The sequence below is a fragment of the Bombyx mori genome, chromosome 5 (assembly GCF_030269925.1).
Source record: "Bombyx mori chromosome 5, ASM3026992v2".
Taxonomy (NCBI): domain Eukaryota; kingdom Metazoa; phylum Arthropoda; class Insecta; order Lepidoptera; family Bombycidae; genus Bombyx; species Bombyx mori.
In genome coordinates, this window is record NC_085111.1 from 6,239,762 (window position 1) to 6,255,339 (window position 15,578).

The window sequence follows — 15,578 nt, forward strand, 5'->3', positions numbered from 1 at the left end:
TAACGTAGCAATTTTAGTGAAGCCATTTCTTTAAGACACCCGCATCTTAATGGTAGCCCGGTCATGACGTCATAGAACACTATGAACATTTCTTGTCATTTGGCTATAACCCCAAATATACAGACATAATATATTCCACTTTATTTTGGATGAAACTACTATTTAATAAATAAAAACGTTGAGCAAAAATATTTCGAATGAATAAATGTATGGTTTTAACGTTTATGTGCAAAATGGTTGCTGTACTATTATCATTATCCTTCAAGCCATCGTATCAAAGCAAACAGATGACTTTTAATAAATGGGAATGGCCTATGACCATTTAAAAAATAAGACACATAATATTAGGAATATTAAAATATGTATTCAATATTTTTCGTATGGCAACACGCGCAATAAACTAGGTAACTGTTACATTATAACTGACACGCTATAATTACAAACTATATTTACGAAACTAAATATACAAAAACATTACAACATTACATACAAGGGAATGTGTTTGGTAGCAATTAATATTAGTGAAATATAATACAGGCTTCTTAGATATTTTATTATTTTTTGTAACAAATATACAATGTCGCCTGCTGGGGTAAGCGACTACTACAAATATTCTGAACACTTAAGAAACTGTATAAAAAATATCCAGTAAATAGGTATTAAATTATTCACAAAATTATTATTTACAGTTTATAAAAGATCATTTTAAAGTTTACATATTTTGATCATTATCATTTAATAAAATGGGTAATTTATTTTAGGAACACTGAACAAAATTGAAATTGAGTTAAAATATAAATACTAATACTATAAATACCTATTACTTATAAAATTTTAAAAATATTACTAGACCGATATTAAATAGAAAGCATATAAAGGGACAGTGTTTACTGTTTTTTTTTCCGATTTTTTTCATGGGTTTTCAGATTTGTAGGACATTAACTTGCCCTGCCGGCTACATTGTATATTGTTACTTTTTTTAGTGTAGATTTAGAATTTGATTTAACAATTAACAATCTTAATTCAGCTATGACGTTATACAAAACAATTTTATTTGCCTTTATGCAGATGTTCTCTTCAGAATAATATACATTTTCAATTTATGAGCGAGACTTGATTCCAATAAATTTTAATATCTTTGGTCCGAATTGTGTGATTCCAATATTTGTAATATAGTTAGTTACTATTAAAACGAGATTTACGAATTACGAAATTCACACACTAGTTTAAAAAAAAATGTAAAAACAAACCAAATACAGGTGGTTAGTTAAAGAAACGTCGAGAAATTCATTTCACACGATACGATACAAAATTGTGACTTAAATCTTGTTTCGACCCGCGAAAAACATTTTAATTTAATTAAAAATCTAGAGTGCAAGGGAACCGCTACCGAATGATATTAACATAGTTGAACTGTATAGAATTCATTTACTTTACTAAGCTTTATATTTGTGACGGCCATAATATAAAACTTCTGATATCCTATTAAGAATTAAAACTTTATTATTTAATTTTATTGATAAGCCGCAATACACAGCGCACAAAATTTGTCCTTCAAATGTCATTCACTCATTTAACGGGGCGGCTGAAGGATGTTTCATGCGCTTTACATTGCCTCATCGCATTTTAAATATACTAACCGCGCAGTTAAAACCTGGAGCAGTTCCCTCAACTGAAAATATTCAGATTGGCTAGTTTTATTTAATCCCCCATATCAAAACAACAAAGATGGCGATTTGAAATGAGTAGTGAAATGATTATACAATGAAAACCAGTCCCGCTAGACTACCGAAATCTAGAAAGCATGCACCAACGGTCTAAGACACAGCAATACCAAGCTACACGAACAAACTATACAAGAAACACTGGTCCGACAAGAGTTCACAGCTGAATATATTATACTATACCTCTATATCTCCAAACTACAGATCACATATTTATTTTTGGCAAATCACTATTAATTTGAACTGTACAATAAATTATGTTCTATGTTTCAATTCAATTTTTGAAGAAAATGTTGCCAATTTTAAAATTTCAAATGTTTAATCCGGATCAAATTTATCAAAATGGATTGCTTGTTCATAATGTAATTACAATTGTTTTTTTTTTATTGCCTTTGTAGGCAGGCGAGCATACGGCCCACCTGATGGTGAGTGGTTACCGTCGCCCATGGACTTCAGCAATGCCAGGGGCAGAGCCAAGCCGCTGCCTACCGCTTAATACTCTCCACAAGCCTCGTTTGAAGAAGGACATGTCATTTAGAAGATGAATATGCAACAATAAGTCTTTTTAAATTAAATTGAAACATGACATCATAAGCGTTATTCGCCTGCGACTGAATCAATGGTTCTACCATAACCATAAGTATACATAACTACGTCGCTTCTTTCTTTTACTAAATCGTATTGATTCAATCATAACACTTTCTACATATTAAACTTTTAATTTTAATACTTTAAATGCTCAACCGTTAATTTAAAAAAAATATTCAAAAACGCATACCGTATACCGTAAACAAAAATGTTCTCTTGAGGGCTTTTTTATTGCCCTTTTATTTGCTCCTTATGAATTATATTACAAAGTAGTACAAAAAATTGGTTCGCAAATCTATAGGCTTTACAGCACACGTAAAAAAACAGTTCGTCCTTTATCGATAAGTGATACCTCAAATACATAAAATTACTGTATAAAGTTTAAAAAAGAAAAGTATAAAATCCCATTTAGGACGGCCAATGCACAATCTTTTAATGATATTATTGGTGTCATTTTTTTTTTAATAATAATGAAATTTCTTTACTGAGATTAAAATAGTACTTTATTTATTATTGACATTGATCGGCAGTCAAGGTATTGACGAATTGTAAATTCTTAGTAAAAAATAAATTTTCTTAGCGCCTTTTTCAAAGAGGTCTCAGCTTTAGCTTTGGTCAACTAATTAAGGATTATCAGTTGTCAATTTTTGCTTGCGAATTAAACAGTTAAGATTTTAACTATTTTATTATATTTTAATGGTGATAGGATGGTAGGTTGTATACAATTACCGTCTATTCTTTTCACGAATCAGTAAACAGTTCCAGTAGCTACTTAAAATCAATTAAATAAATTAGTTTATATTTATTTTCTAAATTCTACCTTCACATCATGAGTACACATCATGTAGTGTTTTAATTTGCGTAATTAATGCCATGTTTTAATTTAACTAAGTCATAAATGGTTAATTTAAAAACAATTTGAAGGGGTTGCAAATACTGATCTTTGACTTAACTTTTGATTGGAATTACCTAGTTAAGCCTGCAAAATAAGAATGACGTCAAATTACAAGAGCAAACTTGGATCCGACGCAAGAGCTAAAGCAGAGTTCGCTGACCAGAATTTATGCTTTACTTGGAAAATCATATGAAATTGTCTCGCCTTTATTATTTCTGACGCTTCAATAAATACTTTATAATTTCCGTTGTCGTGGACAACTGACGAGACACGAGATATTAAATCGTAAAAATAATTTCGATTATCTTGACGAGTTGCAAAACCGAATAATATCAGTCAGCATTCTAATATATATTTAAAAAAAAATTGATGTTTTAGTTTATGTTGACATTAGAATCAATTGGAACTGAAAACCAATGCTTAGGCCTTTACGAAAGTTTTATTACAAAGTTCATAGTATTTTATGGACTATTTAGTAAAATGTTTTTATGGTGTTCATTATTTTTTAGTGATAAGCAGATTAGACATTCAAATACACTTACATTAATAGCAGAATATTAATACAAGGTTACATTTAGACGAACGTAATTTTCGTACGTTTGTGTTACAGAGCATAGGTGTTGAGTTACTTCAGTCTCCTCACTACCGTGGTTTTCGCTTTGACCGACTTAAAAAACGGGAGCTTCTCAATTCGAGGCGTATGTTATGTTCGGTGTGTGTGTGTACCACGATCACGCCGCCGAAACTGAACTGTTCATTCTCGACGCGTTCATCTATCACTAGTCGGGTAGCATGTGAACGAAAGAGACGGGGAACATCCCTCGCCTGCTCGTGCCCTCGACTTGACCTTCCATCCAGTTGTCGTCCTCGGTGCGTTCGTTGATGACCACGATCACTTCGCCCTCGCGGAACGACAGCTCGTCTTCGTTGTCCGCCGAACAATCGTACAGAGCCCGACACCGTCTGACGCCGCCCATCTGCCATTCAAATTCAAAATTAATCAGTCATTTTATCGTCACAAATGTTTTGTTAATATCTATTTTGTAGGGGGTTCGTTTGATTTTTTTTTTTTTGAAGTGAAACTTCTTTAGGCGCGTTGAGAGTAATATTTAACGCGCGACAGATTCGTTACGGCTAGAGAGAAAAGATACAATTTAGGAAGAGTGAGAATGAGAAAATAAACAGGGCGTCTCGCGAACCACTCGACTATGAACAGAGGGAAAAGACAAAGCGAGCTAGGGCGTTTTTTCCTATACACAACATTCCTATTACAAGAGAAATTTCATACTACAGACCGCCAAAAGAAGTTTCACTTCTTTCACCTGCACCAAGTCGCCAGCGCACCAATTTTTTTCTTATCTTTAAATCTCGACTTCAACGTTATATTTTAGTAGAAATCGATCTGTATTTTTGTCAATATACTTAATGGCATGTAGTGGCCTTATGGAGTTTCTCCTACCATAGTGATAGAGGCAGACGGCGATCTGGAGTGCACGCTGGACGTGTCGGAGACGTCGAGCGACCGACTGTCGCTGCGCCTGGATCGGTCCCTGGACCGCGAGCTGTCGCACGACATGGCCGAATGCAACCGACTCTCGTCCAAGCACGAATCCGTTATATCGCACAACTCTAATGACGAGTCTTGACTAGAACATTCCTGAAAGGCAACGTATTATTTTAAAAATTAGTAATAATAATTATCCCCAGTAATTTATTATAATTTATTGGAGTTTCATCAGTCAACTAATCACAATTTTTTTTTATCGAAATTTATATTGAGGCATTTGAAGAGTTCCAAATTAACTAAAAGCAAATAGGATTGATATATAATCGAAAATGTTTCATAAGAATTTTAATATTAAAAGTGACAGAATTTTGTATTCTCTGTCTGTGATTTACATAAATATATAACTATTTCGTTTTTTACAGTAACTTTCAATCATGCGTATTAAAAATATTCACACAAACCACAACTGTTAGAACAAAAACGATCAAGACTGAATATTTTTGAATATTTTTTTTACAATTCATTTTACAAGTCACGTTTTATTTGTGTTTTCAATTCGTTTTGATTGATAGTATTTGCAGTATTTCACTTATCAAAGCTTCTAAATGGGGATATAATTATTTGTCACGGGGATAAAGTTGTTATTTAAAAATGCCTCTGTATTAAATTCCCATCATCAATAGGAAATAATAACGCTAATAAGTACACTACAAGCATCATAAGATTGCTAGAAAGAGTAGATATGACAAAAGAGTCATTGAGGCGATGCGGCAGCATTATTAGGCAAGAGCTTTATGCTTGGATTAAAAAAAATGTTACATCACTTAAATGTTTCTAACCGGTTCATAAATTATTGTTGATATAAAATAAAATAATGCCTGTAATGAAATCAAAAATCCGTTTCGGGGTGACCAGTATCATCAGAACTTAGTAGATAGATAGATAAAACTCTTTTTTATTGTTATTTTTTAAGTGATTTTTTCATGTAATAATTACTATACTATAATTACAGGTCCAAAGGTTATAAGAACACCATATATACAATAATTGAATCAAAATCCGTGACTGCAATAGGATATTGCCGGCCAATTCTAGAAGCTCCAGATAAAAAAAAAACTATAAGCCAGAAAATGCGATAGGATTATGGAAAAATACACAAATTTATTTCACAGTGCAGTACCGTATTCAAGTTAAATTATTATAGGACATTATACAAGTGCTATTCTTTGAAAAAAAATACAGTATTAATAAGGGGCGTAAAACAAACAAGGGTAAGCTTTTTAAATACACTAATTTCTCATTTCTGTTAATCTTTACCCTTTTGAGTTTCGCTTTCGCAGCCATTTCCAGGTGTAATCTATTTTTCTTCTGAAGCAAAAACAAACATAAACTCGTACTTCTTCTTTATATATATAATGTGTCGTTACTATTATCGATCTAACAATTCATACCGATACATTTATTTACAGTCTCCGATTGAGATTTACTATAAATAGGCATTCGTACACAAAGATCGGTGTACTCTTAACACGAATTTAAAAATGGGCTTTTAATATGGAATATTAATTAAATTAAAGTAATCCGATTACTGTTTTTTTTGCGTAATATCCATGACACTCATTATATGTAAAACGAATACTAATCTATTAATATTGTGGCCACATCTATGGCAATTTTTTTAAGTTGCAACACTTCGCAGTTCCTTTTTCTTTTTTCAAATATTTCGATGACTATTCGTTGTGAATTAATTTAATATAATTTAGATGTTGTCAGAGTATGTATTTGAGTCACGTCATACCTTCCTGGGAGGTGGCGTCGGTTCGTCGCGGTGAAACGCGCCGTTGTGCAGCGAGGAGACGGTCGGCGGCGGGGTGGGGGGAGGCTGCTGGGGACGATGCTTCACACCCGAAGCTGTGCTGATAACTGAAATTAAATGTTTTACTTCAGTTATATGTACATGTTTAGAACTAGTTGGGCTATAATAGCACAGTTATGACTTATGTAAATAGGTTTCTCTTGTTGGATCCTCCGACCCTCAGTGCTTTTGGGCTCTTCACGCGTCGGTCACCGTCCTCGTCGAACTGATTCGGTACTTCGACGAGTGAACTAAACTTATAGAGACAAAGCCCACTGAGCTAAGTGGGTTTTTTACTGGTAGTAGGACGTTTTGTGAGTCCGCACAGGTAGGTACCATCACCCCGCTCATTTCTGCCGCGAAGTAGTAATGCGTTTCCGTTTGACAGGGCAGGGCAGCCGTTGTACTGTTAAAAGTGAGATCTTACAACTCAGGTCTCAAAGTGGGTGGCGGCATTTACTTTGTAGGTGTCTCTGGGCTCCGGTAACCACTTAACATCAGATGGACCGTGGGTTCGTCCACCCAATAAAGCAATAAAAATAAATAAAAAAGGAGTCGCGATTCCGCGGTAGATTTTGCGAAGCACTGCATTTACTAGGGCTAGTGTTAGTAAACTCTCTCAGGTTGAGCTTGTGAGCTCACCTGCGAGTCCGTCAGTAGTTCCTCAGTCCATCAGGTAGGAAAAAATAAGTAAGTCAGTTCTGAATTAATTTGCATACTTTAGTTGGTTAAGTGTTTCCCGTACCGTGAAGTGAACGTGTGGTGTCGGCGGAGGGCGAGGGAGTAGAGCGGGGGTGCGGCGGGGGGTGGGACAGCGCCACGGCGGGGGGCAGGGGCGCCGCTCGCTTCTTTAAGCTGCCTATGTTATCTGAAATCAACATTCAACAACATACAATCACCGTGAGTGCTGACCACTATAAATTCTCGCTGAATGCTATGAAATAAAATGCTGTTTCTTCTTATAATTAATAAAAATAGGTTAATAGAAAGAAACAGAACGATAGCAATCAACCTGGGTTTACGATACTACAAAAAAGGTGAGCTAATATCAGCCCCTAGTGAAAGTATTGTGAAAATCGATTTAAATTAGTTATATTACATTATTATTTCAATTAGTTATGAGACTTCTTAGGAAAACGATGATTTAACATACGGGTGCTGGATTCAGCGCATTACTGACAGAGGAATTTATATATAATATAATAAATCGTCGTGGCCTAAAGGATAAGACGTCCGGTGCACTTGTCTCTAGCGATGCACCGGTGTTCGAATTCCGCAGGCGGGTACCAATTTTTTAAATGAAATACGTACTTAACAAATGTTCACGATTGACTTCCACGGTGAAGGAAAAACATCGTGAAATAAAAATCAAACCCGCCATATTACAATTTGCGTAATTACTGGTGGTAGGACATCTTGTGAGTCCGCACGGGTAGGAACCACCACCACCCCGCCTATATCTGCCGTGAAGCAGTAATGCGTTTCGGTTTGAAGGGTGGGGCAGCCGTCGTGACTATATTGAGACCTTAGAACCAATATCTCAAGGTGAGTGGCGGCATTTACATTGTAGATGTCTATGGGCTTCAGTAACCACTTAACACAAGGTGGGCTGTTAGCTCCTCAACACATGTCAGCAATAAAAAAATTAAAAAAATACGAATGCCAATGCACATTTCGCCTCCATTCTCCATATTCTCCTTGCCTCGCCATATTTGATAAGAACGGGATTTTCGTTCAATCATAGAGAATTTATCATCATTTCATTTAATTTATCCACTTCGATTAATCTTCAAAAAGCGCACACAGCATATATCGGTTTGACAATAACAATTAGTTAATTTTTATTATTTATTTATTTATTAAAATCGATCACGCCCGTTAACTGGTCCCGAGCTAAGTTCGTAAAGAACTTGTGTTACAGGTACCAGATAACGGAAATGAATGTAAATTTTTTATTATACACATACATATATTTAATATACATCCACAACCCTGGAACAGACATTTTATATTTATCATACAAATATCTTTCCTTGACGGGATTCGAACCCGCGACCTCCTTGTGTAGTGACCATGTCACTTACCACTACACCAGACGGCCGTTTAATTATAAAGAAGTTGAATTATTGTTTACTGGTGAACCTTAGACCTTAGAACTTATATCTCAAGGTGAGTGGCGCATTTAAGTTGTAGATGTCTATGTGCTCCAGCAACCACACCAGGTGGGCTGTGAGCTCGTCCACACATGTAAGCCATTAAAAGAAAAATATGAACAAAGCCTCCATTCTTCGCATTCTCTCTGGCTCGCCAATTTTGACTTATTGCATTTTACTCACAGACGTTAGGTTTCCTTGGCAGCGTAGTTGGCGTCGGGGGGGCGTGGTGTAACGAATCGCAGGTCGACGAGCGGGACCGCAGCACGGGGGAGTCGCCGCCGGCGCTGCCCGCGGGCGCCGCGCCCGGACCCACCGACCCACCCGCGTACGACGGTGGCCGGGAACGGGGACACTTCTTCTCCGGAGTAACGCTACCGTTTTGCTGAACAAATATAAAAATGAACATCGCATGTTATGTGGAATTAGGATCGTGGCACATAAAATAAAATTGTGGTATGACATAAAGGGATGTGTAATAACGATCTATCCAAAATGTGTATCCGATTTTGTGCTTGAAATGTCAAGAGGATAGTCATTGATATTGACGCCCTGTAGAGGCTGTCGAGCGAGTCATTCAGTTAGCACGGAATAAATGAGAAAATATAAAAAAAAAAAAAGAAACCATTCGAAATATACAGGGTGATACTTTTTGTTTTTATTGATATCGATTTAATCAATGCTTTTACTATTCACACGTTTCATCTTTATATATTTAAGCAAACTGTCTTGTAAAGGGTAAGTTATTTATTAGTTAACGACACTCACTCTTTCGTCGATAACAGTGTCGTCATCCGAGAAGTCAGTTGAGCCGTCGTCGTGCGATAAGTTCCAGTCTATATTTATGTTCTCGAATATGTTTTTATCTCTCTTATCCACACTCTCCAACTGTAACAATAATATTTATATATATATTAATACTTTATTACTGATTTTTTTTTAAAACCTTAACATTTTGTTAGTAATAATTACTTATAATCTATGTTAGCAACTTAAAAAATCTACCACATAACTATCATTATATACATTTTATACAATTAAATTTTTTAAATTTTTTTTCTCCTTCCAAGTGCCTACTGCAAAGGCTATTGATCAGCAGTCCCTCCATCTTGCTCGATATGATTCTCAAAATTATTCAAAAAATATTACATATTTAGTTTTTAAGTTTCGTACAAAATTAACACTGAGGTTTTTTATCATTTCCTTATTTACATCTGATAAAGTTTTCCTGTCTTTTACCTATAATTGGTATTTAATCGCCAGGCTAATTGAAATGAAATGACCGTCGTTTACAAGACTTGTTTGTTTGCTATTTATAGAAATTTTAAAGGTCCACCTCATCGGAAGTAGTCATCGTTATTAATCTATATCAGTAATACCAGGATAACAGGTAAATCAGACTGGCGTTGAAGCATATTGTAAAACCTCACAGGTAGACACTAAAAGTCAGCTTATATCTGCAGCAAAGATGTAATATGTTCCGGTTTGAACGGTGGAATATAAAATAAATAATAAAATTCTTAAGCTAGCAGATCCCAATAACTCATAATATCAGAAATATTGAGTATGTCTTATTAGCTAGCTCACACAAATATACACCAATCCTTTCAATTTCTGCCGCTCGCGCCCCGATTTAATAAATAGCATACCCATTATTCTAAAGAGATTTATACTCAGACTAGTGTTTCAATACGAACAACTGTATCACTGTTGTCAAGACCATTTTTTTTTCCTACCTAAGCTGATAGCCTTGAGAGGCTATTTCAGCGTAACCTTAGCTAGTAGGTGAGCTCACGGGGCTCAAGCCGGAGTGATGCTAACACTGACCCTAGCAAGAGCCGTGCTTCGCGGAATCTACCACCGGATCGGATACGCGACCCACTAAGATCCGGCGAGACACTCAGTGGGTTGTGTCTGTGGGACTAGACTATGATCGCCTTAAGCCAATATCAGAAGGGCTGTCAGTTCGTTCACGATTCGTCCTGGTGGTTATAACATAAAAAAAATAATCTTACCAATTCCTGACATCCATGATGGCCCAGCTGCCTCGCTATCTGCAAGGGCGTCCGACCGCTGCCGTCCCTGACCGACGAATCGGCGCCGGCTTTGAGAAGCAACTTCATCGGTTCCGTTCGATCGGTCGCCGCGCACAGATGCAGAGCCGTCATGCCGGTCGAGGTCGCCTTGTCTAACAGTTGAGAACCACCGTTCTGGACTAGAAAATCGACTATGTGCAAGCAGGAACCGTCGCCCAGTTCCCGCGATATGGCCAAGTGGAGGGCTGTCTCGCCGCAGTCCTGTAAATGGACGTACCGAGATTCGATTCAATTTAATACGAATTTAATGTACTGAAAGATAAACGGATTTGAAAAATAACAAAAATTAAAACAGCAACGAATATGTGGTTTATTTAAAGGGACATAGAGCCCTCAATCGAATTTTAATCGAATTTATAATCTATTTATTTTAATAGTTAATTTTAAAATACGACTATTTGTCGTGTATCTAACTAAAAAATCAAAGTGTTTTCTAGAGGTATCCACAATAAGCACCTAATGTTGACACAAGATATAGTCCAAAGATTTGAAAAAAAAATTCGGTTAATTTTTTACTGCAATCATTAATTAGGCATACGTTTTTATGTCATTGAAATTAGAACGGTGACCAATTGATTCACTGGCGAATGGGCAGCAGCATTCTCCGAGTGAAATCGCCAACCGACATTTACGCGCGGATAGGGACCACCATCATGTCATTTGTACGCCGGAAAATTGACGTAACTGCAACTTTGACCTCATGTCTCAAGGTGGGTGTCGGCACTCAATTTGTGATGTCCATCCGGTAACCACTTTAGGTAGGGTGAACTCGTTTACCATTTAGACAAGAAAATAAACGAACATACATATTATTATGTATATCATTAAAGCGGAAGCTCATAGTGCATTGGTTGAGTTTTGATATTCCTATGAACGGGTCCCTTCACTGTAGCGAGGGAATGTATACTAATTTTTTAAATATTAAACACGTGGATTTCGATTTATACATAGCGTTAATAATTGACGCTCCATCTGACCGAATACTCACTCTAATGGTCATATAAACAAAACACACGACATCAGCGTGTCAGTATTGCCTTTTGCGAATGAATATATTTAATAGAAAGTCCTAATACCTATTTACTTTTAATTCTAAAGTAAGCACACTCATGTTCAAATTATGTAATCATTATTTCCCTAGGGCGCGTGTGTGACGGGGTGCCTTCAAGACAATACAGCAGAAGAGAGAAGCAATGTGCCTTTTCTATTGATGTTTTGATGACGTCACTTGTCAGTACTCGCTCTCGCTGTACCGCAGGGGTTCCCAAACTTATTTTGTCTACTGCCCACTTTGAGAATAAATTATTTTTTAGCGCCCCCCTTTTTTCACCTACTTAAAAACCACTAGCGAAAGCTCAATCGGTGTCTAAGAGTCCTCCTAGATAAAAATTAGAAATCGCCTCCCAAACCTCTACACAACGCCCCCATTTTTTTCTGGGCATCATACCGCCCCCCTTTAGGCCTGCAGCAAACACAAGAGAGCGTTATCGCTCACTTTGGGAAAGGCTGCTGTACCGTTAGAAGGCTTACCGAACAAGGAAGCGTCGCAGCCAGATCGGCGCCTTCAGCGTACGCCTGCAACAGGTTCTGCAAGTGTCCGTTGTTGACTGCGTGCTCGACTTCGGAGAGACGCTCGGCCGCGTCGCGACACGTGCGCGCCGCCCACGCTCTGTACACGTACTTCTCGCGTATGAACCTGAGACGCTCTTCCCTGGAACATTTATCATAAGTTTTTTGTATGTAATAACTAGCTTTTGCCCGCGACTTCGTCCGCGTGGAATAATTACTTTGGCATAACGCTAAATTTTACCCGCGACTTCATTTACAGCACTCAGGATTGGAACTTCATTACTGAACCGGTAGATGGCGTTGAAGACGCTAGATTTTGAGATTTTTTGACAATTTTTTTTTAATTTTTCGTAAAAAAATTGTTTTTTTTTTTAATAAAAAGTATCCTATGTTACTTCTAATACCTCCAAGAATATGTGTACAAAGTTTCATGATGATCGGTTGAGTAATTTTCGCGTGAAAGCGTAACAAACAAACTTACATTCACATTTATATATTAGTAGGGATTGGTTTCTTTTACTGGGGTTAGGACCACCGCCCTGCCTATCGCAGTAATGCATTTCGGTTTGAAATACTCTTAAAACGGAGACTTAGAACTCATGTCTCAAGGTGAGTGGCGGCATTTACGTTGTAGATGTCTATGGGCTGCGGTAACCACTTAACAACAGTTGGCCCGTGAGCTCGTCCACCCATCTAAGTAATAAAAATAAATATAGAAATGCAACACTGAATCAGTCTTATTAATATAAACTTACATCGTACTCTCGGGCGTGAGTTTGTCTCTATCATCGAGCGTGTTCTCCATGACTTCATTGAACATCTGATTTCCCATGTTCCTGGCCAGTAATAGCTGCGAAGTGCTCAGTCTATCTAAAGTCAAAGATTGAATCCTCGATATATGAACGCCGAGTTCTCGGTGACTTCCAGAACATTCGATACAAACTATTATACCGAAATTTGTCGATAGCCATGTCGGATCTAAAAAAATAATAATCTTATAAATATCCAAGTGATATAAATATCCTCAGTGAGAGCATTTAGGATACAAAAAAAAAATGTTACTAAACAAAAAACGTAATACACAGTAATCTTAAATGAAATGTTTAGAAAACGCCATCATACCATTTGTCGAACCGCAATCAGCGCAAACTTGATTTCCGGGCATTGATCTAACGGCGCGTATAATAGATCTCTGTAGATCTAGCAGTGAATGACCGGAGTCACTACTCTCGCCTACTTGCTGGTGGAACGCTCTCATCAGGGCCCCCTCCTTGCAGTTCACCAGAACTGATGTCCAAGCCCTTTGCTCGGCCTCGTCTTCGGCTTGGAAGTGATAGGTACGGTTGTCTGCCAAGCAATACATTCGTTTGTTTATGAAGAATGTAATGTTGTCGCCGGGGCGGTCGCAAAATGTACCTTAAAACTGAGTTCTTGTACAAAAATGGTCCTAGAGTTTTATGCGAATTTATACATTATCAACTTATTATTACTAGTGGTCCCGGAGTAGTCAAAATTCGACTATAATTAATTGAAATTATAAATTTGAACATTATTAAGGTTCTATTGTCAAAGACTAATAATACTTCTACAATCACAGATTTCGACAAAATTACACTATAGACAAATAATATTAAAGATAAACAATATTAACCTATTCTCAATTTGACCACAGACTTTAAGCAATAACAAAGTTTGACAATAAACAAATAGTATGTATACATGCGTGTGTGTCAAATACATGATAGTGTGTGTAATATTTTCTTTATTGATTTAATGTATGTTTTATGCATTATTTTAAAAAAATATTAGCATTGGGCACTGTTTCTCTATATTCTCTATAAGTGTGGGAAATTTTATACTCCTCCGTCCGCGCAATTTTCGTAAAAAGGGGTACAAAGTTTTTGATTCACGTATTAATATATAGATGTCTCAATTTACTTACATGAGACTAGATCGAACGCCCTCTTATCGTCTGCGGCTACTTTGATTTGGCACGTTAATAGATTAACTCTAGCTGGAGTCTTGTTTTCATCGGCATGGAATATATCCAGAAAACCTTCAGCGGCGACCCGACAGCGACGTTTTTGCCAAACACGTCTTACTTTACCTTCGGACTTTTTTAAAAGGTAACCACTTCTGGTCACCCCGTGTTGTTTATCGCCTTGCAGTTGGTGGAGAGAATAGCCTCCCACCGAAGAGGCTACCTAGAAAAATTTACATTACAACCTTCAGTAATTGTTCATTGAACGATCACATCAATGCGTTTTGTGCGAAATGAAAAGTATAAAAATATTTTTTTATAGAAAAATAGACGGTAGTTAGCAAAATATTTATATGTCGAAGAATAACACCTTAGGCGTTCGTATCTACGAATTCTGTAACGTATTCAAAACGTCGGAAATAATATAGTGACATTAAAAAACGCGAGAGTAAGCCGTAAAAAATACTAGATAATGGTCACCTCTCGATCCTGTGGCGCTGCTGCCCTCAACATGTTCCTCAATTCTAGGAGCCCCCTTCTCTCGTCGTCTTGTTGCTGTCTAATTTTCTGTAGCTGGACACTCAGATCAGCTACATAAACACCGAAATGTTCGATTGTCTTCAAGCCGTCTTGAAAATAATTTGTCTGCGCGTGATAGTACTCAACTAAATGCTGAAGCAACTCGATTCCTTTTTTGGTTTTTATTTCATTGAACTTGATCAGGTACTGCAACAATATAACGGACAATTTAAAAAAAAAAAAAACATTCGGGAAGTGGAATTGCGCCAGTTTTGCGGTAGACAGAGTGTCGCCAGAAGTCGCGTGGGCACGTCTCTCCTTATTATTTCATCAACAAGTTACGACCGTGGAAAATGAAACACGTCGCGACAAACGAGTGCGCTACCCGTACTGTAGAAGCAGACCAATATTATACCGCGTGCCCTTCCGCAAGCTAAAACTGTATTTGATGACGCACGCGCAAGCAGATCTACGCTATAGTAAATCCAGATTAGTGTTACCGAATTGTGCAATAATTATAACGAACAGCGCGACCTTGCATCGTTTTCTTGGCTTGGCAACCGGTACATTAATATAAAGTAATGTATTTCTTACTTGAATCATAGCGGTTCTTTACTAACACAGTCGAATGAAAAGCATAGGAGACCGGTACCGCAGTCTGTGTAGTTTGTCGGAGGTATTTGCATCGGGT

The 15,578-nt window shown here is 37.0% G+C and overlaps 1 protein-coding gene across 1 annotated transcript in view; it reads right to left on the reverse strand.

The window, feature by feature from the left end:
- Nucleotides 1-344: 344 nt before the first annotated feature.
- Nucleotides 345-15,578, reverse strand: part of LOC101737319 (arfGAP with SH3 domain, ANK repeat and PH domain-containing protein) — a 60,368-nt gene continuing 45,134 nt past the window's right edge. Inside the window, exons 5-16 of the mRNA XM_038010867.2 lie at nt 14,849-15,094; nt 14,330-14,591; nt 13,510-13,734; nt 13,143-13,365; nt 12,349-12,529; nt 10,738-11,019; nt 9,491-9,610; nt 8,906-9,107; nt 7,315-7,437; nt 6,513-6,637; nt 4,667-4,864; nt 345-4,184 (exon numbers count right to left, since the gene is read on the reverse strand). Of these exons, the coding sequence (XP_037866795.1) occupies nt 3,987-4,184; nt 4,667-4,864; nt 6,513-6,637; nt 7,315-7,437; nt 8,906-9,107; nt 9,491-9,610; nt 10,738-11,019; nt 12,349-12,529; nt 13,143-13,365; nt 13,510-13,734; nt 14,330-14,591; nt 14,849-15,094 (2,385 nt within the window). The 3' untranslated portion in view covers nt 345-3,986. The remainder of the gene's footprint in view (nt 4,185-4,666; nt 4,865-6,512; nt 6,638-7,314; nt 7,438-8,905; nt 9,108-9,490; nt 9,611-10,737; nt 11,020-12,348; nt 12,530-13,142; nt 13,366-13,509; nt 13,735-14,329; nt 14,592-14,848; nt 15,095-15,578) is intronic.